The sequence below is a fragment of the Netta rufina genome (genome assembly GCF_964035555.1).
Source record: "Netta rufina genome assembly, chromosome: 27".
Lineage (NCBI taxonomy): Eukaryota > Metazoa > Chordata > Aves > Anseriformes > Anatidae > Netta > Netta rufina.
In genome coordinates, this window is record NC_140151.1 from 667,694 (window position 1) to 693,515 (window position 25,822).

At 41.4% G+C, this 25,822-nt stretch overlaps 1 protein-coding gene across 1 annotated transcript in view; it reads left to right on the forward strand.

Moving 5' to 3' along the window:
• The window catches only part of ANTXR1 (ANTXR cell adhesion molecule 1), a gene marked incomplete at both ends in the record, with an annotated part of 115,725 nt that overhangs the window by 57,604 nt on the left and 32,299 nt on the right, over window positions 1–25,822 (forward strand). The window contains 2 exons of the mRNA XM_084302226.1: window positions 8,901–8,996; window positions 19,597–19,638. Coding sequence (XP_084158352.1) covers window positions 8,901–8,996; window positions 19,597–19,638 — 138 coding nt within the window. The remainder of the gene's footprint in view (window positions 1–8,900; window positions 8,997–19,596; window positions 19,639–25,822) is intronic.

Here is a 25,822-nt window from a genome sequence, read left to right on the forward strand (position 1 = left end):
CGTAAATGTTAAACATCTCAGACATGCACAGAGATAAGGCTGTGATACACAGAGCTGTAGTGTGCTGTTTTCCTTCCTTTTATGCCTTGCAAAGAAGTAAACCCAAATCAAGCCATAAATGTTTGATGTTAAAAGTCTAATTCCACAGAATTTTGCCTATTATTCCAGTTGCTATTCACCTCCTGAAATGGATTTAGCATCCTTTTGTTAAGCACTGCTGTCAGGCACACATGGAAACCAAAATAACTACTTAGGGTTCACCTCAAAGACTTTGTTTTTCAGATACAACTGTCAGGGGACAAGAGATGGCTGTTTCACAGTAGGAGCTCCTCAGTCAAAAAAGGAACATCTACAATCAAGCATGCACTATCAGGGGGAGCACTCAAGCCCCTGGCATTGTTTAAGCACAGAACCTCAGATGCTCCAACCACTGCCTGTGGCTGTAGGTGTGATTACTGAGGTGCTCATCTGCAATTCGTGCTGAAGGTTCACAGGTCAGAGGCTCAGCATCCTTCAGTCTCTGCTGCTTCCTGCTGCAAGGCTGTTAAAAGCGTGACCCCTGAGGTTTGATAAGCAGCAGGTGATGGCATGACTAGTGCAGAACTGAGCAGCTTGCAGTGACATGGAATCTTACCACTATTTTCAGCCTTTGTTTCAGAACAGATGCCTTGACAGTGAAGTCCAGGGGTCAGAGGCTTTATTTTAGAAACAGTAAAAGAACTTGGAATATTTTACTAAATGAGATGGGATGTCCCAGTGAACGAGTAGATGAAAGAGGGTGAAAATCTTTGAACCTCAGCACCTCTGAGCAGGGAAGTGCCTGTCATCTGAAGGATTTTGAATTGAAGAGGGAAAGGTCTTCAGTTCCTGTCTGCAGGGTTTTGTCATGTTGTATTTTTTCATAAACTGTCCCACCAGACCTTCTTGTATTTAATGCAGGCTCCCAGATGCAATGCCTTACATTGCAGGACTGGACACACATGAATTCTACCCTTACACACATGAATTCTACCCTTAATTCTGCCCTATCTGCCTTTAGAAGTCTTGGTAATGCTTCTGTTTAGCTGATAACTTGTGATTGTTTCTTCTGAAGGAAAAGTTCGGTATATTTTCATAAGCATAAACACTGCAATCAGGGATTAGACGACTGTTTTTGCTGACCAAAGATCTTCCCTTGAAGCAGAGTAATTATTACTTCTCCTTCTCACCATGTGTTTGCTCTGTTTGGAGTGTGAACTTTTCAGGACAAGGGTTGTCTTTTGCTCTGGGTTTGTGATAAAGTGAGGCTTTGCTGGTGTTTATGCTGTGCTGTAAAGCAAATAATCTAGGATGCTGGAAAAATCTTTTGTAAGTGTGCTGTCATCTTTCAGGTGTGAAAGGAAAGGATGAAAACAGATCATTGCCGGAGGACTTCTCGTTTCACAGCACAGTAAACTTGGAAAAAAAAAATTAGCTGAAAACACTTATACTGGGTGACCTAGAACAGGTGTTTCTTGCACTTCCCTTTCTGAGCTTGGCTCTCACTCAAACAACTTCACATAGACATCAAAGAGGCTAGCATTACAGAATAGTGCATTGAGTAAGTTTTCATTTCCTTTTAGAAAGTAGACGAGATTTTTATACTAAAAACAAAACAAAACAAAAAAAATCCTATATGTGTGTTAAAATAAATGACAGACATCAGTTTCCATTGCAGTGATGGGAGAGTTCCCAAGAGTGTCTGGAAGAAATTGAGAATATTTCCTTTACAACAAAAGCTGCCTGAGTCTCTCTCGTGTGAAAAGGCAGAGTCATCCTTTGTCATCCCCTCGTCTATTAAATAAAGGATGTTAAACCTGTTTCGCCTTTCTCTCTGGGGAGAAAAATCTCAGATTTTGGATGCTCATTTAAAACTATAAACAAGATTTTGTTCTTTTCCTGCTAACACCTCTGAGTGCTTTCAGCATGTTACTGCTCTTCCCACCGAGAAAATGTAAAAAGATTGTACTTTCTAATGTACAGGGCACTGGACTGGGATATAGGAGACATGTACAACTTCCATGTCTCTGGAATGACAGCAACCATGTTGCTTTGCTTTGTAAAGCACCTAATGTTTCGCAGCAATAAGTGTCATTGAGTTATTATGTGAATCACTCTGAAGGGAAGCTTGGCTATGTGGCTGTCTGATGGTGTGCCACTGTGCCCAGGTAGCAGAGCAGATGTTCCTGCACTCCTACACGGAAGCAGTAAAGCTGTCAGCTTTCCAGCCTGCATGGGAGGTGACATTACCAGGTTGTGTGGTGGCCTTAGGTCCTCTGCTGCAGTTAATGTTTGGGAAGGCTCTAACATGGTCTGCTGCACCGTATGGGACTGACAGACTTGCTGTAGTCCTGGAAGCAACTAGCAGACTAGGGAGCATCCACTCTGTTTGCTGGAGTAGTGAGTACAGAGCCAGAATGAAAAGGCTTCCTACTTTCCAGTGAAGTCGGTACGAGACAGGACTAAATAATTTTACTGAACCCAGCCATGAAGGCCTATTGAAGCCAAGAACTTGTTGCAGTTATTTAGCAGAAGTCCATTCTACTTAGGCATACCATGAAGTCAGCACATTTAAACACGTGCTTAAAGTTAAATCCATTTACTGCTGTGGTAACAAGCTTGCATGCTAATCACCTCCCTCTCAGAATAAATCAATGATGTGTTAATTTGTCAGCCATAGTACATGAGCACATTTAGTAGATGTACCTATCATTGCTCGTGAATGTCAGTATTTAAAGCTTTCAAGGGTCCTTGCTCTTTGGTGTTGTTAATCCAGTGTTACCTTTCTGAAATATCTGTCACATAATGCAAATGCCAGTACAGTAAAGTGAGAAATGAAGAAATAAAATCTTAAACAAAAATAATTAAGATTTTAACATACACACACATACACAAAATAAATAAATAAATAAATCTCTATTTGGTGCATAGTAGCACGCTCTTTTATTTTTATTTTTTTGAAAAGACAACGAACTGATTCATGTCAGTTTTCATTAGAAGCACCATGAATGTCTAAGAAGGAAGAGGGGCTTAGAATCACAGATTTTGTCTTAGCTTTGCCTCTCTGCATGACAGCATTCCTGCTTCCTGCAGCAAAATTTTAGGAGCTTGGTCTTAAGCAGCAATCTCTGTAGGCAACAGCAAGAAATGTGTCCTCTGGAAGATGAGTCATTTCCTCTGTGGCATGAGTAACCCTGGAGTGGTCATCCCTGTTTGCTGACTCTTAAAGAAGTGTGCATGCACCTAGTTTATACTGATCTCTTTCTCATAAATAGGATCTTCCCAGGAATTGCTTCTGTGTTCTAGGAATGTCTGTCTTTGGAGGACAGCACACATCTGAATGTTTGTGGCTAGACTTAATGAAATAGCCTATGCCATTTATTGGATCACACCTTGCCAACCCTCCCCTCTTCCCAATTGGAGTACCTACAGTCCAAGACATGGGCCAGGTTTCTCTCTCGTGACAAAAGATTTCCCCCATTCTCACATCCTACCACATTTCAACAATAACTTCGGAGTGAAAGAATATATATATATGTGTGCATGCACACACATCCATGAATGAGAAAAATGCCTCTAATGTTTCTTGTTTCACATTTCTTGATATCTTTATATTTTACAATATCATCCAGAGATTGTTTTCCATTGTTCTTCAACTGCCAGCAATACTTGCAGTATTTTCTTGGCCTTGTTGGACTCTTTGGCAGGGTAAAGAAGGCTTCAAGGCACAGCTGCCTTGCTTTCTCAACCAGTTTACTTATTTCAAAGTCTACATGGCAGAGTTTTCACATGTGAAATGTGTAGCACATCAAAATGTCATTTAAAGAGGCTGCTCTTTTTCTTGTATACTGTTTCTTGATACAGAATCAGAGAATCACAGAATCACAGATTTAAAGGGGTTGGCAGGGACCTCGAAAGATCATCAGGTCCAACCCCCCTGTCAAAGCAGGTTCCTTAAAGCAGGCTGCCCAGGTAGGCATCCAGACAGGTCTTAAATATCTCGAGAAGAAGACTCCACAACCTCCCTGGGCAGCCTGTTCCAGTGCTCCATCACCCTCACCGTGAAGAAATTATTTTGCATGTTGGTGCGGAACTTCCTGTGCTCCATCTTGTGACCATTACTCCTTGTCCTGTCCCCACAAACCACTGAAAAGAGGTTGGCAAAATCCCTCTGTCTCCCACACCTCAGGTATTTATACACATTGATGAGATCCCCTCTCCGTCTTCTTTTCTCCAGGCTGAACAGACCCAAGTCTCTCAGCCTTTCCTCATAAGGAAAATGCTCGTAAGGAAGATACAATAGCTAGGCATTTCAGAACAATGGCTCCAAGTTTTTTCTTGGTCTTCAACAGCTGTCGAGAAGCACGTTGCTAATGTATTACATTTAGCTTACATTTGGCAGAAGCTGTAACAGGTACCTTAGCTATATAGCTTTTCTCAGTTTTTCATGTGTAATGGAATTTTAGGCTATTGATGCACAGTGGGCACAAGCACCAGTTTTATCCCAGTGTGAGTAGACAAGGTAAATCTCAATGGAAATGTAGTACTAATTTCAGATAACTCTGTGTTTAGGGGCTAGCCACACTCCATCTCTGTAGATATTTCACAGGAATTTCTGTAATTTAGTATTAAAGTTCTTCTTTGTCTTTAAAATGAAAGTTGTTTCCTTGACCTGAATTCACAACCTTTACTTGATAAGTGTGTCAAGCACAACTCATTGAATTATCCCATAGTTCAGTGTTTCCAAGAACTTTTGTATTGTTCTTCTGAATGTTAATTAAAAAAAAAAAAAAAAAAGAATTAAAACAGACATTTCAAAAGTCTTCACCAGCCCTTTTTAACAACCAGTTTTAAGACAGGGAGAAAGGCTTAAAAATGTCAGTGGAATTTTTGCAGACTATGCTAGCAGGAATAGTTTCCTTCTTGTTTATTATTCAGCTTGGATAAATGGCACTTTCCATCTCAGCAAAGTTCTAGCTGTATGAAACTGTAGATAACACATATAATGATAGCTAAATTATAGCAGAAACTGACAATATAAAAATAAAACAAAAGCAGAGTTCAGGTCACTTTGATGATTTTAGTGAGCTTTATTATGTACATATGTGTTGTCCTAGTCTGACTTGCTGGGGTTTCCTCAAAGTTCACAGCAGTGGCAGTGCAGTTAAAGCAAATTAAGATAGGATTTATATTTCGTGATTAAGGTTCTCAGTTAGTTGCTTTAGTAGCCGTGGCTGAGCCCAGAAAATTAGTTCATTTCTGTCTGGAATATTTTGATCTTTGTTCAAAAACAAGAAAAGGAATTAAAACCAACCCCAATTTTTGGAGGGAGAGTCTGTTTTTGATATTGGAAAATGGCTCATTCCTGCAGACTTGCGAGGCAATACTGGCATTAGTGACAGGCATTACCTGAGTGAGAAATGTAAGATTTGGCAAATCAAACCCTTCCAAGTTCTCTGGACTGTTTCACTGCTGAGAGACACAGAACACCAGTTGGCCACACCAGCTGCCTGCAGAGATCCAGATGTAATGTAAATGGTTCTTTGCAGAATGTCTCAAAAAAAAAAAAAAAAAAAAAAAAAAGGAAGAAAAAAACAAATTCCATTAAAAGCCAGTTAAAAGGCTACCTTCACTTGCCTTGTATTTTTGCAAATTGCTTTTAGGGTATTTAAAATGACAAAATTAGTTTCAATATAGGGGCACAGGGGGCAGGAAACAATTAGACATCAAAAGCCTTCCTGATTTCATGGCAACAGAGAGTCAAGATCATATTTTCTAAAGTGCTTAATATCAGCAGGTTCCACTTCACAGAAGATGGATGTTGCTTTATGCTGTCTGTCTAAAGGAACAACACCAAGTATACAGCTCTGTTTTCTCAAATGAGCTTTTATTTTGTATCAGGGTCCAGTTTCCATTTTCAGAGGTGCCTTGAGTGAATTCTTTTCTTGTGTGGACTACATCTATTTTATTTCCAAGTGTCAAAGATCAGGTTGTGTTGATCCAAGTTCTCCAGAAATTTCTTCTGCACCAGAAAAGGTTTGGAAAATGCTCTTTGATTGTTTTTCCATTATTCTTACCAGTTTGGTATGATGGGAGATCATCTGGCCATTGAATTACAGTGACTTAAGCAGGCACCCAATTTTCCTATCCTACAGGTCAGTCTGCTCTTGAATGTGTACTCAGTATGGCTTGGTGATCTTGACATTTGGGTGGAGTTTTTTTAATGTCTGTCTCTTACATCAAGAACATCTCAAACAGGATTAAGTCAGGACTGCCTGTTTGCTTATCTCAGAATAGGAGACGTGGTATAGGAAAGCTGGCATGCCTCAGAAAACCAAGAACATCTGTTTTGGGTTAAATCTAAGCAACAGGAAATAATGAACTTTTGGTTTTGATTGCTTTATTGAGGTGTCCTGTGCAGCATTTTTGATTGTTAATTGATATCATAGAATACAAATGGGGGAAGTATCCCTTAGAAAAGAAAGGATCTTCCAGGGGTAATGGCTTCTGCTGTGAAAAAACCCTGAATATTGTTGTGACAGTGTATGTGCCCAAATCTGCTCGAAATCAGAACACTGCTGCTGACCATCCACCAGCCAGATGTAGCCCCATTCACTACAGCCCTTTGGGCTCTGCCCTTCACTACCCAGTTTAGTATGGACCTGTTCAGCTCACATGTGGACAATTTCACCAGAAGGTTGCCATGAGGAATGGTACTGAAGGCCTTACTAAAATCCAGAAAGATACATCCAGCACCTTCTGTCATCCACCAAGCAGGTGATCTTATCATAGGAGGAGATCAATTACTAAAGCAGGACTTTCCCTTGGAGAACCAATGTTGACTGTGTCTGATAAAAGCTTTGTTCTTTAAATGCCTTTCAATATACCCAGGAAAATCTTCTCCATAGCTTTTCGTGGGAGTGAGGTTAGATTAACAGGTTTGTAGTTCCCTGGGTCTTCTCTCATGCTCTTTTTGTAGGTGGGTATAATGTTGGCTAGCTTCCAGTCAGCAGGGACCTCCCCAGATTCCCACGACCTTCGTTAAATTGCTGAGAGGTCCAGCTATAACATCTTCTAACTCCTTTAGTACAATGGGGTGAGATGACACCAAGATGACACCAAGATGACACCATTTGCAGATGACACCAAGCTATGCACGTGTGTGTCGATCTGCTCGAGGGTAGGAAAGCTCTGCAGGAGGATCTGGATAGGCTGCACCGATGGGCTGAGGTCAACTGCATGAAGTTCAACAAGGCCAAGTGCCGGGTCCTGCACCTGGGGCGCAATAACCCCAAGCAGAGCTACAGGCTGGAAGATGAGTGGTTGGAGAGCTGCCAGGCAGAGAAGGACCTGGGAGTGATGGTGGATAGTCGGCTGAATATGAGCCAGCAGTGTGCTCAGGCGGCCAAGAAGGCCAACGGCATCCTGGCTTGTATCAGGAACAGCGTGACCAGCAGGGCTAGGGAGGTGATCGTCCCCCTGTACTCAGCTCTGGTGAGGCCGCACCTCGAGTACTGTGTTCAGTTTTGGGCCCCTCGCTACAAGAAGGACATCGAGGTGCTTGAGCGGGTGCAGAGAAGGGCGACGAAGCTGGTGAGGGGCCTGGAGAACAAGTCCTACGAGGAGCGGCTGAGGGAGCTGGGCTTGTTCAGCCTGGAGAAGAGGAGGCTCAGGGGCGACCTTATTGCTCTCTACAGATACCTTAAAGGAGGCTGTAGTGAGGTGGGGGTTGGCCTGTTCTCCCACGTGCCTGGTGACAGGACGAGGGGGAATGGGCTAAAGTTGCGCCAGGGGAGTTTTAGGTTAGATGTTAGGAAGAACTTCTTTACCGAAAGGGTTGTTAGGCATTGGAACAGGCTGCCCAGGGAAGTGGTGGAGTCACCATCCCTGGAGGTCTTCAAAAGACGTTTAGATGTAGAGCTTAGGGATATGGTTTAGTGGGGACTGTTAGCGTTAGGTCAGAGGTTGGACTCGATGATCTTGAGGTCTCTTCCAACCTAGAAATTCTGTGAAATTCTGTGAATCCCATCAGACCACCTGAACTTATAAATGTTCAGCTGATACAGCTGGTTCCTTACAAGTTTAGTTGATGCAAATGGAAAATCACTGCTCCTCCAGTCATGGTCCTCCAACTCAGAGGACTGGGCAGCCCAAGCTCTGTCATTAATATATAAAAACTGAGGCAAAAAACACCTCTGCCTGTTCCTCATCCTTACTTGTTAGGTCACCATCTTCATTACCAATCCAATGTTTTCCTTTGACCTCCTCTTGCAGTTGACATACTTTAAAAAGCCTTTTTTTTTGTTGTCTGACACCACACTGGCCAATGTCAACTCAAGTTGAGCTTTTTTGCTTTGTTTTGTTTTGTTTTTATTTTCTCACTATAAATGTGAACTGCAGCTTTCCAAATGGTTTTTTATTTGGAGTAAATTTGAATTCTGACATTACTTTCAAGTTTGTGCAAGAAGGGAAAATAGTCATAAAGAAAAGAGAATGTTTGAAATTGCAAGAAAACATTGTGTTGTGAGCTCTGACGCTTTAATTTTATTTTTTTTTTCATTTTCACAATGCTCTGAGGTATATGGAAATAAATTTTGATCTAAAGTGAATTGTGTTTTCCATAGTTGTGATGTTGGCACCAAGGCAAAAGCTACAAATCCAGGAAGTGAACTAGATGTCTCTTCCCCAGTAAGTGAGGATGGAGAAGGTGATACATTTAGTGTATGAGGAAGGAAAACTATGTGTGTGGTTTTTTTCTGAAAAAAAGAAGGCAATGGCACTTGGGATGTGTACATGCCTGCAACAGGATGCATAGGCCAGGTTGCTGCGGAGAGTGGAGTTTTGTGCTAGTGGTGCTCACGCATTCTCTGATTCTCTTCCAGTCAGATGGGACCATCCTGGCTATTGCTTTGTTGATCCTCTTCCTCCTGCTGGCGCTGGTTCTTCTGTGGTGGTTCTGGCCTCTTTGCTGCACAGTGGTAAGTCCTCTTTACCCTGCTCTGCCTTCAGCATTGCTGATAGCACCATACTGATAGAACTCACTACAAGAAGGACATCGAGGCCCTGGAGAATGTCCAGAGAAGGTCTACGAAGTTGCCGAAGGGCCTGGAACACAAGTTTTACGAGGAGCGGCTGAGGGAACTGGGGTTGTTTAGTCTGGAGAAGAGGAGGCTCAGGGCAGATGTTATTGCTCTCTGCAACTACCTGAAAGGAAGTTGTGGGGATCTGGGGGTCAGCCTCTTCTCGCAGATAACTAACAATAGGACAAGAGGGAATGGCCTCAAGTTGTACCAGGAGAGGTTTAGTTCAAAAATGAAGAGACATTTCTTCTCAGAGATAGCAGTCAGGCACTGGAATGTGTTGCCCAGGGGGGTGATGGAGTCACTGTCCATGGGGGTGTTCAAGGAAAGGTTGAACTTGCTGCTCCTGGAATTATTAAGGTTGGAAAAGACCTTCAAGGTCATCTGGTCCAACCATCACCCTAATACCAATGTCACTCACTAAACCATATCCCTAAGCACCAGGTCCAACCTTTTCTTGAATACCCCCAGGGACGGTAATGCCACCACTTCCCTGGGCAACATGTTCCAATGCCTCAGGGACATGGTTTAGTGTGTAACATTGGTGATAGGGGGATGGTTAGACCAGATGATCGTGCAGGTCTTTTCCAATCTTAATGATTCTATGTCATTTTTGTATGAATAGCTGCAAGAGAGCAATGTCTAGGATGGGGAAGCCAGTTTGCTGACAGTCTACAATGAGTCCTAGACTCTGGAGGTGGAAGAGCCTTTCCTCTCCTTGTGATCACTGCCACACTTTATCAAGTGTTTGTGTTGCTGTTACTTTCATGCAGTGTTTTCCCTCATTTTTCTTTAGTTTTGCTTAAAGTAAACTGCAAGGCAGAAATTGTGGGCATGAGGAGAAAACAGAAGAGAAGGAAGAGGTCGAGGGAAGCAAGGGGAAATCAGGGACTTGAGATAAGCTTTTTTCTCACACATGATCCTACTGTTTGACTGCAAGGACCTGTCATTCCTCTATACATCTATAGATCTCTGTTGGTCATGCCTTTGGGCTGCCTTTTCCAATGGAGATCAAGGCAAAGAATGTCTATTGTGGAACATAAAATTCAGTGAATCTCTGTGCTTGCTTTGGGTCTTGTTTATGAAGCAAATATGGAACAAGAATTAGGGATGTACAAAAGTCAGCAGAATTGGAGACTGGTTTTGGTGTCAGGCTGCATATAATATTTCAGTAGCGTCTTTTAAAACTATCCAGACTGGCTCAAGCTTCCGGGTCACTACCATTATTCCTGATTTTGAATCACTTATCCGGTTTTGTAAATTTACACCATGTTATACTGAATCCACAATCTGGTATTGTGAGCTGTGGAGCCACAGACACTGCAGGATTGGAGGAATCTTTGTGTGAGATATATTTCTCTGTCCAGAACAGGGATGGAAATCTTGCAGGAAAAATCTTAGTTTTTTTCTCTTTCTGGATGGATGAGCAAGGGGTAAATGCTTCTTTTCACAGTAGTTATCACCTCCGTCCTGATTTGCAAACCAGATGAGAAAAAAAATATTTATTTAAACTTTTCAGAACACTAAAATATCCGTTCTAAAAATGGACAAAGGATTAGCAGTGCAGTAGGTTGCTGAGAGTTATTTGTCTAAACTAGATGGCATGTTCCCAGAGAAGTCAGGACAACTTCTTCATTGGTACATCTGTGTGGAAGTCAATGGAGATGCACCCTGCGCAGATGTTTGCACTGGGATTTGGTGGAGAAATAAGGTGATAGAGATGAGAGGCTGTAAGTGGTGCTACCATTTAAAGGTTTTTTCACAGGAGAGCAATGAAGCTGATAGCAAGAAGGCATGAATAAAAGCAGAGTGATGTGGAGTAGAGAGAGTACAGAACTAAGCATTAAGAAGGTAATGCAGGACTGCTACAAGGGAACAGTATGAAGATAACAGTCATTTAACATTTAAGTGTAAGAAATACAGTCCAGATAGGCAAGGCAAGTGCAACAGAGGTGAGGGAGTCTTTTATTCGTGTGAAACTTCATAAGCTTTTCCAGATATTTTCCAGATTTAAATTCAGTACTTAAAAAAGTTGTAGATAAAAGTGTTTCCTCACCCTTTTTCCTCTTTTACCTCCCACATTCCCTCTTAGCAAGGTCTCCAAGTGGGGACTGTCTCAGTGATACTTTCCAAATGTAAGTCAAACACATCCCTTTGCTTGCTGGAAACAGTTTAATTCAAGAGCCTGTAAGTGATCTTTTTGTCTCTTCAGGATGGCAGTCCAGTGTGCTTGGCAGTAGACCAGCAGCTAGGATACCTCACTGTGAATTGCTTACTCATAGAATTTGTAATATTAAAGACAAATCCACAGAGGATTGCCCAGCCAACTTGGTTTAGGGTGGGGAGAAAGAGAGCAGAGCAACACTGTTTATTTACTAGTTTGGTAATGGCACATCAAGGAATGCAGCATTGTCAGAAGCATGGAGTGAATTAAGGCCAGAAGAACTGGCTTGCACAACAGACAAGAGACAGGCAAGCAATACCCTCTAATAATCAAACCACAGACCCAGAGATACCACTGTGGATTCAAGCCCAGGGATATCTCGAAGATGATTAGGAAGGGGGGGATGGGACTGCACAGGACACAAAAACCTTTTTCCTTAAAAAGAATAAATTTTAGTGACAAGCACATTTCTAAACCCTGAAATTTCTCTTGGCATGCTTTTTAATTAAATAGGAATCATTATTGTCCAGCAGTTCTTCAGGAAAATTACCACGCCAGCTTCATCCCTGGAGTAAATGAACTGAATCAACATACTTACTCTGGAGATTTATCTGGAACCCAGTAGATTCTTGGCATGCACCCATAAAGAAATGCTGTTTCCAAATGTATCCGAGTTTATTGGTCTCTGAAGTATTCTGGGATGAAGTCTGGAACTTACCACTCAGTTTACAGTATATGCAATTGTTGCTTAGTGGGTCAGAACAATACTTAGACCTTTGCTGTGCCTGATACCCAGAATAGGCAAAATTTCTTGACATCAATGGAGAGATGTGAAAGCATGAAGGCCAGGTGCTAACCTTTGAAGAGGTTTTAAGGAAATTTATTCAACTACAGGAAACAAAGAAATATCTTCTGCTAAGCTTAAATCTCCAGCACTGTACACAACAGAAGATGGCAAATGCAAAGATACTGATGGCACTTTTCCTGAGAAGAGTGCATCTGCAAAACAGCAGATGACAGATCCTGGTCTTGTTGATGTTTTGGGGCATTTGATTTTCAGTAGCTGTTGTCTTCCCCTTCCTCCCTTTTTCTTAACACTCTGGAGAATTCAGAGTACTCATAGCAGAAATGTATGTGCAATCGGCTACTTTGGTGCCCGTGGATGAAATTCAGTTCCAGATAGGAGGCCAACACAAGGCTTAGTTTTAATATAGATGTAAACCAAATAGCTATTAACATTTGTAAGACAAATAGATAGCAAGCCTCCAAAATAGTCTTAAGGAGGCTTTTGCAGCCACATTATTAGATCAGTTTGGAAATTGAGTTGGTTAAATGTTTTGGATGTGTAGTGAAGACATAATTAATACAATAGTTGGAAGGCCTGTCCATGCTGGGACAGCTTCCCTCTGCCAATATGCAGCACCACACAGCTCAGGCACCTCCCATGGATGCTGGAATCAGCAGGATGGGTGAGTGGTATTGGCAGTGCTTTGCACCTGAGCAGGATCTGCAGGACAAAGGACTCCCTAGCACTGCTGAATTGGGGCTGCAGTCAGCCTGTCCTAAGCCTGGGGCAGTCCAGGGAACTAAATGCAGAGGATGGGAGTGGAAATATGTCCCTGGTGCAGCTGAGGCTCTGATTCAAAGCATTTCCCCACATGCTCGTACATCACATCTCCTTACAGTTTTATGAAGTAAACATGAGCCTTTGCCTCCCTTATGCATCCTTACAGTGTGGCCTCAGGGGAAACATGAGAAGCTGATCTGTAGCAAGAGCCCACTCAGAATATATGCACCATCGTACTCATTTTTGTACTGCAGCTTCTTTAAATGTAGGGGTGTGGCTGGCATATAAACGAGGTGTTGGTATTTAAGCATCTAACGCCAGCCTTAGCTTAAAAGCTGCTTTCTGGAAGGAAGCATGGAAGAACTCAGCAATTTGTTTGGCTCTCAGTCTGTAGTGCAGCTGACCAAAAGTTTTGGAAACAGAAAGCTGGATGGAGAAAATACAGAAAATATATATTAAAAACACATGAAAATTATGGCTAAACTGGAGTAAAGGGAGGGTGGGGGAATGCATAGTCTACAGTAACCCTAAAATTCCATGGTGAACACTGGCTTGGTGGAGATTGTAAGGGTCCATGTATTCTGATTCCCACACACTCCCATGTGCGCACAAAGCACTGTTTTTCTGTAGTTAAGATGATTTTGGGAGAAGGGAATGCAGGATCATGAACTGAAACATCAGTGAGACAAACCAAGTGAGAAAGAAAGACACAAATATGCAGGGAAGAATTGCTTGTAGACCCCACAGTCCCTAACTTCAGTTCAGACCTGAGCTATTGAGTCAAGCACTCAAGCCAAGCACTTGCCTAGCATAACATGGTAGAGTTTCACCAGAGTTGTTGGAGCTTAACATGGTGTGCAGCATCCAAGCACTGAGTCCATGCTTGTTGCCAAAAATGAGTGTCATTTATGGCACAGTCAATATAAAACAATTGGCAGTAGCACTGTTATCGTAGCAGAAATAACAGAATCTGACTTCGCAATTGCTGTGCACAAAAGCACAGCAGGAGGATAAAGACGGTGTTCTCAATAAATGTCCAGAGACCCACAAAAGTTCACTGCCCACTTGGCTGCCTGTCAGTCAGATCAAGATGGGTTAGACGTGGATATAATGCTCTGTAACTGGCTGTCTTTAAACATGCTAGCATGTATCCTGAAAATAGCATAGCAGGGTAATTTTGCCTGGGCTAATACCATCAGCTCCACAGGTGGGTCAGGCAACTTACGTAGAGGGGGCCAACAGAACAGTATGTTTGCCAGGCACTGAGTTAAGCTCCTTTTTTGTGCTCCTATGATGTGTCATTACCAAAGATGTTAAAGCCAAGTTCTCTGAAGTGTCCATCAATTCTAGGGTGTCCAAACTGAAAGATCTTCCGGGAGTTGACTTTTTGGAAATTTTTGCGCATTGCCTTCTGAAAGCTGTTTGCCTTTAGATGATATGCATAGACTTCAGATTCCCAAACCATTTCCTCGCTAATGTATTTCTTTAAGGCCAGAACCGAAAGCCAATTATATTAATCTTGACTGGCTTCAGCACCTTTTATTCCAGACCACAACAGATACTCAATGTAAAGGATACACTGTTGTTCTTTGCCCCAATCCTGAATGGAAAGCACCTGACACAGTAAAAACTTGTTTCTTCCTTTGTTTTTTCCCTGGACTCCTTGCACTTCTTTCAAATAAAATTGGCCAAACCCAGCTAAGGAAAAAATAGGTCTTTAGGACCACATCCTACTCAAGCAAAAAATTCCCTAGCAATCAATGAATGAGAACAAGGGCTTCTGCATATAGCTGAAAGTAGCTATGATGTTTTTCTTTCCTGTATTTCAGAAAATGAAATTTATTTAGCTTGTCTTCCAAAGAAAGTGGGTCAGACACTTGGAGCAAAACCTACTGATTCTGGCCTTGTTTTACTGTGCAAGTGAAATGGCCTAGGAAAAGGAATGATCTTTGCAGATGCTACATTTTCTCATGCATTCCCTGGGGAATTGCATGTCAACCCCATTCAGCTGCAAACTGTATCAGAGTCATTTAAGTAAAGGTTGTGTTGTGTTGTGTTTTTTTCCCCGTCCACGATGTCATGTCTCCCGTAAGTGCATGGATGATTTTGACATGTGTTAATATCTGTTTTGAATGTAGTTTGTGCATGTCAGTTGAAGTCTTAGGTGTGAAACAGTCTTGTCTCTCCTAGTTTTAATGAGGTAAAATTGAGATTTGTGGATCTGCTTCCAGGTTGATGAGAGAATAACTTAAAAGTATGCTAGATTTCCAATTGACTTCATCTATCCCATGGAAGAAGAATGCATTGTATTGCAGATGAGGAAATACAGACAGGCTTCTTGCTTATATTAGAAATCTTGAACTGTAAACAACATCTCCAAGGATGGTTACTTAGAATACACGGCAGATGTGAAACAAATGAAAAGGAAATGTTCCTTTATCCAATTTATAACTAAGCAGTGAAACTGTCATAGGATCTAGAGGAGGTCAAAACTATATGTAAATGGGGGAAAAAGAAAAAAAAAGAAAAAAAAAAAAAAAGAAGGATGGGTCAGATAGGTCATAGTTAATGCTATTTAAAACAAAACAAAACAACACGCACACCCCTGCCATTTTTTATGATAGCTAAGATGCATATTCCAAGAAGAATTAATACCTATTTTCAAGAAGAATGAATGCAAATAAGAACAAAACCTGCTCAGTTAACTGCATTCTCCCTTCCAAATTTTAGTCCTAATTAAAGGCAAAACCCTTTATTTCTTATTTTGCATTATTTTCTCATGTAGCTCTCATTTTAAATGATGTACTGTTTCATTTAAAGCAGATACACTTCACTGAAAAGGAACACATTGCCCCTATTTATCAGATAATACTCTAGGGAGAGTTACCGAGTTTGTGTTTGCTGGACACTGCAAACTGGTGGAGTGTTCTACTCTCCGAAGATGGAAAACATCCTGGACACATTCCTGGAATATGCAAAATTTGGATTCAACATGTGCGTCTTTGCTAATGCCTGAATGGCTATAGAAATTTCAGGACAGCAGCAAACCCATCCTCTCTAATGCTTTAAACTTCCAGGAGGTTGGCTAATTTTTCTGCTTTTACACTGGGTTATTCATCAGGAGCAGCTGCTTCTCTATGCATTTGTGATGTCGAGGTGCATATGGTGTGTCAGCTAATAGAGACCCGTGTCAGTCACATGCATGTTGCTGTTATAGAAAGGCAAAGAATCACTCTAATGTCCTGAATTTTCACAGTTAAGTATGTAGAAGTTCTGACAGCTATTCTTGAAGTTGCTTCCTCTGCTAAGGAAAGCTAATGGCCACCTGTCTGTCCCACAGACATTGACTACTTACAAACATAAGACCATATTGTAAGGTTCTTATAACATGGCAATGATGTAGAAACCCTTAGATATTCCTCACCTAGCAAGCAAATATGGTTGCTGAACTATATTTTCCTTCTTTCAAACACAGGGACAGGAGATACAGCCACAGCAGCAATCTCAGAAATGGCTTGGGGTTATCAAAACAATTGCAGCACACATGAACAAACACTTCGGCTTTGCCAAGCTAAACTAGCTGGAACGTTTTGCTTGGCCAATCATGTTCCCAGCTGATTGCATTCAGCAGGTCCATGTGTGTCATCTGGTGAGGCAGAGAGAAGGCAAGAGGTGCAGCCCAAAACAAAACGTGGTGGACTCAAAGCTTGTAAGCCAGTATAGGCTGTACCCTCTTTGGGTTCCCTGTAACAGCATTTTCTTCCTTGTACTTGAGTAATCAGTTCTATTGTACAAAATGAGCAGGTGTAAGTGCCAAAAGGCAATGCCTTTTGGCTCTGGGATCTGTTATTCCCATTTGACATTTGATTTGCTCATGTGTGTGAGGTGTTACAAAGCTCCTGTTTGCTTCACTGCCTCTATTTCCCCAGAATGAGGGGCTTGTGCACATACAGCTGTAAAAGTAAAAATCCAAAAGGGAGAAATAAAAGAGTTGTGCTGTTTATACACCAAAAGCATTTCCAGATCTGGGTAGTAAGACAGAAAATATGTTTTATGAAAGACAAAATTCTAAAGTTCATATAAGCTCAAAGGCTTCTCTGGCTAAAGGCAGAGACTAAATTCTCCCCATCTCTGGATTTGTCCAAACTAACCAATCTATGTGACCAATTTACAGAGTGTTCAGTTGCTCTTAAAAGTGTCCAGCACTTAGTAATGCAAAGAATCACTCTTTTTTTCTCTTGGTCTGTAGCAGAAAAAAATGTATGTGTTCTGTAATCAGAGTTAATTTGTTTGACTGTGGATGTTGTGAGAAAGCATGCAGATATATGAAAAACACAGCTATCTCTTCATTTGCAAGTCTGTAATCTCCAGATTTTCCAGTGATATTGTCTGAGAAGTTGTGTTTGAATGCTTAGCTGGACCAAATATGTTGGATGGATTATACTGATGTTTCATGCTAATGCAAATCAGAGAAACTCCATTGAAACCCATGATGTTCCATCAGAATAACATTAGAGAAGGTCATAAAGCAAGTTGTAGTAGATATATTTTGGATCAGATATCTGAAATTTCTCAGCATCCAATGCAGTTGGATTAAGGGTTTTGGTTCAAAGGGAGGTCTACTGCTTGCTGTCATTCTTCACAGCAAGCAGTAACCCAAATGTATCTGAAAATGTGTCTAGAAAAGCCTTCTGTGTATTTTGGTGCTTTGTATGTGCAGTGTCAGTAATTGTGTTGTGAGATGTACAAGAAACCATGTTGTATCCATCTTCTTCAAACAAGGAACACTTTGAATAAACCATGCTGGTACCCATGATTTCTTTTCTGCAAAGCAGTACTGTTTGATGCAGATCATTTTTCATCTACTTTTCCTCATTTGCCTTCCATCAGGGAAATAGCTGGGATCCCTCAGAGCTGAAAGCACAAGCTAGAAATTTCACGGTAGGCAGAGAGAAGGGTGCTCTATCAGACACTCAAGAGCTCTGCCAGTCAGCCTGAGCTCCTCTGGGACATCATCTTTCTCCCTAATGTGCTCAGTGGCTTTACAGTCACAGCCTGACCCATGGTTCTGCTGCACCAGAGTGAGCAATCATAATGAGCAGGACAGTGGGTGTACCTAACCCACTCCTCAAATGTCATTCCATGCTTCCACATGTGCTTTGTGCTTCTGTGCACATAAACAAAGATTCAGTGTTGATACTCAAGCACACAGTGTCTTCAGCAGAGCTTCCCTGAGAGCACTGTAGGCCACCAAAAATGCCCAGCTGCCTGGGAACGGGATATGTGGACTGAGATATGTAAAAAGGACTGATCCAGCCCCAATCTCCTCCCTAGCCAAAGGCAGATGCTTGTCATTAATGGACATATTGCATTTGCAGAAGAAAATAAAAACAGTGAGCTCATCAGAAAAGGAAAAACATGAGTGAGAAGAATTTTTGTAAAGGTTTATATCTTCAGGGCCTTTAATATGATTATCATTTTCCCTTTCTGTGTTTAAACAGCCAATGTGTTATTGTTTGGGACTGTAATTTATTTTCAAAGGGTAATTTTTGAGCCTGTACATCTGCACCCCCTTCTTAGGCAGCACCTACACCTACTATCCAGTCCTGAGAGGAGCTCAGGACACTCAGCACAATCTCCACAGGTGCTCAGCACCCCAGAATTTGACTGATTGTCTAGTGTGTAAAGAAAGCTGTTTCATCCAGAGGGATTTAAAAATATTGGAGAAAATTTCATCCCTGAATCGACAAGATTGGCTGGATTCAATCTGTTGATTGCAATGGCAGTGCATTGGGGTGCGTCTCATTTAAGGGAGAGATATTTGACAGGCCTGCTTGCAACTGCTTTCCCTTTGGAAGGCTCTCTGTTGCCCTTGGAGTGGAGGGTTGTGATAATAGCCAACTGCCTGCTGAGTCCTAGATGCAAACTTTTTGCATGAAATAATAACCTCACGCCCACATAAACTTCAGCTGTTTCTATGGAGAATATCCTGGACCAGTTTAAAACCTCACCCTTATTGCTTTATTAGCTAGAAATCTTGGGAGAGCCTGAAGTGTGTGTGTGTGTCTGTGTCTGTGTATAAATATATATATATATATGCATATTTTAAAGAGAAGCATATGAGAGTGGAAAATATAATACTAACAATGTGAAAAGGATTTTCTGTGAGATCTTGGGGTGACACAGAATTCTGGAATGAAGTATTTGTCTAGGAGACAGAAGCTGGAGGTTTATTACTCTTCTGCAATGTCTCCAGGGTGTTTCACTTCACCATGGTTTCTCATTCCAATCTTTGTCTGTTCAGAAGGTAAATTATTTGAGGACCTGTATGTGTGTGCAGTGGCCAGTAAAAGATGCTGGTTCTGCATCCACAGTTGTTCAGGTAAAACTGTGATCGTTCCTAGAGCCAGCACTATGACCCCTACTGGGATTATGAAGCTGGAATATCAAGGATATGTTACTTTGAATTTTCTGTCACCTCACATGGAGCAGGGATCACATAATGAGCAACATGAGTCTAGAGATGTAATTGGGAACTGCCCGTATGGGAGGGCTTTGGGATGTCTCCTGCTTCCCTTCTCACTTGCAGTGACTGTGACACTGGTAGCACACACAGCCTCCCTTTAGTAATGCAACATAGGAACTAAGTTTAGAAATGTTCACGGCAGCATCTTTTGTTTGTTTGTTTGTTTGTTTGTTTTGACTTTTGTATCGTGCTGAACAACAAAGTATGGATTTACCATTCTGTTTCTCTTCCATCTTTCTAGATCATCAAAGAGCCCCCTCCACCTCCTGCAGAAGACAGCGAGGTAAGTAACACCAACAACCTGATTTCATCAATGTTTAGGACAAGATTTTGTTCAGCTTCCTCACAAGAGGTCATGATTCTGCTGCATGGCAGAATATGGACCTTGGCAGGAAGTTAAACCTTTGGGAACAGGTAGGGAAGGAGGACAGAAGCAGGTGGTTCTTTCACTTGGTCAGAACAGCTCTGCAGAGTTAGGCTCTGATTCACAAAAAGGACAACTCTTATGTGTTTAGCTTTGAAGTTAATGGAACCTAAACATGTGCTTAACTACCTCCTTGGAATAGCACAATAATGATTTTGGTGTTTCAGCATATATAACCAGTCTTGGCAGCTGAGCGCTAACTCACAATGCTTATTCCTTACACTTCAATTGCTGTGAGCAAAAGCAGCCCATAAACTTTGCAATTGTTTCTGAAGAGAATGGACCAGGTTCTGAACAGATGTAAAAAGCAGTATAACCATCCTGACACCAGAAGAGTGGCACCAACAGGGGAAGTTTTAGTGGAGGGAAAGAGTAAAGTAACATTAAAATTTTCATGCTAATTCTGTTTATTTTTTCTAGACAAATCCGGCAACAAATGGCTTCAAGTTATGTCAACATTTCTTAATCAGTAGACTCCCCGGAAATATGCCCAGTTTTTCATCTGCCCCTTTCTGTATCCTCCTGTTTTCAGCACACACTTGATCTCTTTTCTTACTTCCACTCTTTTGCACATGGGATTTCATTGAAAAGTCAGCTGTGTCCAGGGCTTATTAATGTCAATGGAAGTTTTTCCATTGACTTCACTAGGGTTTGAATCTGTTCCTCTTAACTATGCAAGTAACAGAAGACTTAGATCCATGCTCAGAGTGATTTTGTTGGCTATTTCCATTTGCTTTTTGCCTCTGGAGACAAAGTCATTGCCTGCTTCAGCTTGCAAGTGAGAAAGCTTGATGAAATGATCTCTGCTCCCTGTGAAGTTAGGCCCAGTGAGTGTGCTCTGTGCCAAGGCAGAAACCCTTAAAGTGCAGTCCTCTGCAGGACTACCAAGGTGGAGTCCAACCTAGCTTCTGCCTGTACTGAGCACAGCAAAGATGTTGAGGGCAACTGGAGCCAAGGCCGATACCGGAACCTGCATCTTGATGGCACTTGTCCCCTTCAAAACAGGCCTCAAGTAAAAATGCACATCTGAGCATTCCTGAACCCAATGAAGATTTGCATTTGGGTTCAATACTGAAGGCATTTGATGCTGAAGGCACCCATCTCTCAAAATAGCATCAACCCATATATTTATATGCAGGCATCTGGCCTACTTTCAAAAGTAGCCATTTCTGTTTGGGGTGTACATATATTCACCAGCTTTGTTAGCTTTCATCCTCTGAATGAAAAGGAAAATATTAGCCTAAAATTGAACATGTTCTGTTCGGCATCACACATGCCTCCAAGCCAAGGGATTCAATTGCTGAAGTTAATTAAAATTAATCATTCTGGAATGCTGGTTCACTGGCCAAGGATTGGAAGGGGAAATTAAATCTGTGTGTTAAGGGGAAAGGCGTGCTTCACTTACAAGAAAGCCTTTTCTCAAATCATTAAGTGCTGCAAAAGCAGACCAGTTGCTACACAATAAACCAGCTGTGGCACACAAGTTGTATTTGCTTCAGGTTAGTTTTGGTTAAACGAGTCTGACAGAGAGGAAGAGTCCACACAGTGTTTTTTGTAGAACAATCTTCAGTTCATCAGTCTGTTTGACAGCTTTCCTCTAGCAATGTGTTTGCCAATGTTTTTTTGTTTTAAAGTAACCTGATCTCATACTGAGGAGAATGTGGGCAAATTCTTTTTGCATAGAAGCAGAAAAATTACATTAATCTTCTACCTGCAGTTTACCTGCTTCACCATTAATACAAGAGAAGGTCTATACAATATTCTAGCTATTGTTCTTATTGTTTTGGGACCCTGGGATAGGGAGATTTGGCTACAATAACCTGCTAGAATTACAGGAACTAGCCTGATTGCAGACATATAATTTCACATGCACTTTCCCCAAAGCTCAATGCTCAGTTATCCTAAAGCCACCTTGTAAAATTAGCAGACAAAGAAAAATACATTTTTACTATTTTAGAAAGTGTAAAGCACCAGTGCAGTGCTCAAAAATTAGTAAAGCTTACATCTGTGACCTGTACTTTGCATTTTTTTCCGTGACAGAAGAGGCCCTTGCTGTTGGAAAAACTATTTCATTGGTCCCATTTACTATTATAGAGTCTGGTCCATGGAACAGGAATGGCAATAATGTGATGCTTTCAGAGAAGATTGGATGCTCCAGATTTCCTATTCTGCTAAAAACAAATGGAAGATGGTGTTGATTTTCTGCATTCATGTTTTTCTTATGTGTTTTAGGTTGCCTTCTCCCTTACAGAAAACCTAGTAACTGCTCATCTCCAGCAAGAAAGAGCACTAATTCCTTGAACAGCAGCATTACAATTAAAGTAAAATTATTTTCTTCTCCTAAAAATCTTGGCAAAAATAAGATGAGGAATTCTGAGCAGCTTTGGGAGCTGAGGCCCATATGTCTTTGTACTGCAAGGATAATGCATTATACTTTAACAATACAGGGAAAGTAGCATTACTGTCAGAAACCCGCCAAAGGTTTTATTGAACTCTACTTTAAAGGCCTTTTGAGACATATTGGAGACATACTCACTGTTGGTGAAGGAAATCATTATTGGCTAAAAACTTCCAATTAATTCATCCAAAAGTTGCAAATGTTGTCAACTTACCACTGTGCTCCTCAGACAACAGAGGATACCGGAGAAGGCTTAGCCCAGATGAAGAAGGACAGATGGTTTTACTTACAGCCAGGAAAGACTGAATGAATGCCAATCAGAAGAAGTGAATCTCTCAAGGAGTCAGTGAGCACCTTTCTGACCTGTGATTGACTCATTGCTAGCAGATCAAACTCACGTTCTTCTACTTCCAGTGTATAGGAAGAGTCTTTCTAGCCCTGCCAGAGGAAGACGTGTCTGCTTTTGTTCAGGTGCCCATCACCTTCAGGCTGGGCTTATTGGAACAACTCTTATTCAACTCAGACCATAAGCCTATCAAGAGGCTGAAGCCGGTTCTCAGTATAGCAACCATTTTCTACAAAAAAAAAAAAAAAAAAAAAAAAAGACACCCTACAGGGATCTGCAGCTTCCAACAATTTCCTGTTCACTACCTGACCCATGCCAGGGGTCTGCTGCTAGTCTGTCCCACAAAAGGATAAGCAGGAGCACTCCAAGAGGCACATGCTCTTTTCATTGCTTCTCTGCCCTGTAAACTGAGACCAGGCAATGTTAACATACACTGCTGTATATTCATTTTCTGTCATGACAGTGCTTTCTCCTACAAAATGGATTCAGGGACATGAAGTGTCCTAAAACCTGGCAAACCCAGGCAGGAGACATACCAGATGACCCAAGCATGCCCTTTACTCATCACTCAGACCCACTTTTTCCATATTGCTCTATTACCCAAGCTCCATAATCACTCCTAATGTGGCACCAGGGCCAAGCCACCAACCAGCCTGTAATTGGATAATCTTTATGTCTGTTGTCATCCTAGCCACATACACTAAAGCAAACATGCACAAGAAAGTCCTGAAGAGAAAAGCACCATTCACCAGCACAGTCATGAGACGTTGAAAGCAATTACTGCTGTCATGGGAGGCCTGCATGAAAAGGAGAAATTTAACTCACTGCATGGCATCTATTGTTAAGCTAGCAGATTAAAACTTCTGTTCACCTTGAACCAGTTTGATCTCTTCTCCAACTTCTAAACATTCATGACACCAAAGAATGCCTGAGAGGAATTAATCTTATTGGGGAGCCACTTGCAGCCTCACTTATTAGTGTTTATTAAACTCTTCCAAATTATTTTGCTCTCTCTTCCTGAAAAGCCTTGCTGGGAAGATAGCAAAATAAGCTTCAGAGAAAAGCTCTGATGCAATTTTTTTTTTGTAGACACCAAGGCAGGAAATGTATTCTGCTATTCCTGAAATAAAGCCAGGTCACAGTGGTATGCCAGCTCTTTTCCTTCCCCTTTACTCTCTTTTTACAACGTGTTTTGGAAATCTGGGAGGAGGAGAAAAGGAATCTTTCAAGATACAATCATTTAAAAGAAAAAGATTTGGAATGTTATTGGGAGCAAATGAGGTGTAGGTATTACTCCATGAAGGTGTGGACTTTTATAACCAAGTTTAATGCAAAATATCTAGGCAGATCCAACACAGCACACTCAATTAGTGTGGAGGTGGTGAACAGTTGGGTTTATTCCCCCGTCACTGGCAATAGTCCCTATTGCCAGCACTACATGCAAAAGACTCTGTGGAACAGCAATCTCCATTTTAAAATCATAGTTCAGACATGAGCATCTCTAGCACTACAGTCTTTACAAAATGCAACCTGGGAATTGGGGCTATAAGTCTGGGTACGTGAGGTGTTCTGTTCTGTAGAAGGATTTCCTGAGTGACCCTGTGCATGTTATTTCTTTGCATAGACCACTGTCTGAGCCATGGAGTGGGAATACATCCCTTCTCCTTTATCTTCATCAAAATGCATTCTGTCTTAACTGTGCACATGCAGCACTCTGCACTCAGAAGACATAACTTCAGGCAGGATCTTTAGGAATCTGTACCATAGATAAACTAAGAATTCCATACTCACTAAGCCTGACAAGGTCTGGTTTTCTAAGCATTTTTGTCTCAAGGATAAATTTATAGGTGTTTTTTGCTGGTGCCTAATGACATTTGAGCTCTTTCTTCAGCCTGCTTCTTAGCAGAACACCAGTGGAACATCTCTTAAATATTCTTGTGACCTATGAGTGCTTTCTGACAATAGCTTGCAGGCTTGGGCTGGTGAGAGATGCAAGTATGAGAAACACCAATGCCATGTTCTGCAAAACACCTCAAAGATTATTAAGATAAGGCAGGTTTTATACAGTTGTGATTTAGACGCCTGGTAGAGTATAATGTGACAAGCAAAACCTGCCAAAGTAGGGAGGAAATGTTTCTTGAGAACCAAGTAAATTATCCTCAAAGTGTAACAATGCCTTTAGATTTGAGAGGTGGCCATGCAATTTGGAAATGAGTCTGGTGTTAAGGGAATGGGTTGCAGTAAGGATCTGTAAGGCTGGAGGACAATGTATTTCACCTCCAGATTTCCTCAGCTGTAAAGTTAGGTGATAAAATCTCTTAGAGAAATTATTATCCCATGTCTTAAAGTGCTTTTTTTTTTTTTTTTTTTTTTTTTTTTTCAGGCAAAGCACTCTGTAAATGCTAAGTTCTGACAAGATTCAGGCATTGCAGAGACAACTGTGAAAATAATTATAAGGGCGGGGAGAAGGGTAAATTGTCCAAACTTTTTAAAAATCTGGCCAAATTTAGTTTGAATTCTTACCCTGAGTGGTTCAGACGTCCCTAGTGGAGCCTGAATTATCCTTGTGTTACCCACAGATGAGGTTCCCTCAGGTCAGGGTCAAAGTATACAGAGCCCGGCATGGACTCTGAGATAAACACATCTTTGTTTTCTGAAATCCAGCAGTTATGAATCTGGATCTTTGACTGTGAAATGTAGCTCTGTCCTGCTTCTTTGTATTTTTTAAAAAAGAAACTCTAGCTCCATCTAAAGCAGATTTGGGGGATGGAAAGATGCCAAGTTCTGTACAGTCAATTTCCAGCATCCTTAAATGCACTTAGATTTTCCGGGGCTGTTTTTTGTGCTGTTGCTGGGTCAGAGCTGAAGTTCCTTATGGAGTTCTTCCTCAGGCAAAAACCACATTGTAGCTAAGTGTAGAAAACTATGGGCAAAACTGAGTCAGATGTGAGAATTCTGCCCCATTTTATTGGCTCAGTTCTTCTGAATGGGTCAGCTAGGATGCTGGGGGTGGGGATGGTATGCCTCTTCCTTATCATTTTCCTGCTTTTCTGCCACCCTGACGCCCAAGTTTCCAGTTGCTTTAGTAGAGCTACTCACATACATTGTGAACACATTTGTCAAGTGACTAGGACAACACTGGTGTTTTTTGTTTTTATTTTTCTGCTTGTATTGCAAAACCTCCTATGCCCTTCAAAAGATGTAAACAGACTCATCCGGAAGAAAGCTTGTGACTCCTTTGTTTTTCAAGTGTTTGCTCTGGTCTTTTTGTGCGTGTGGTTCTTCTGTTGTTGTTCTGG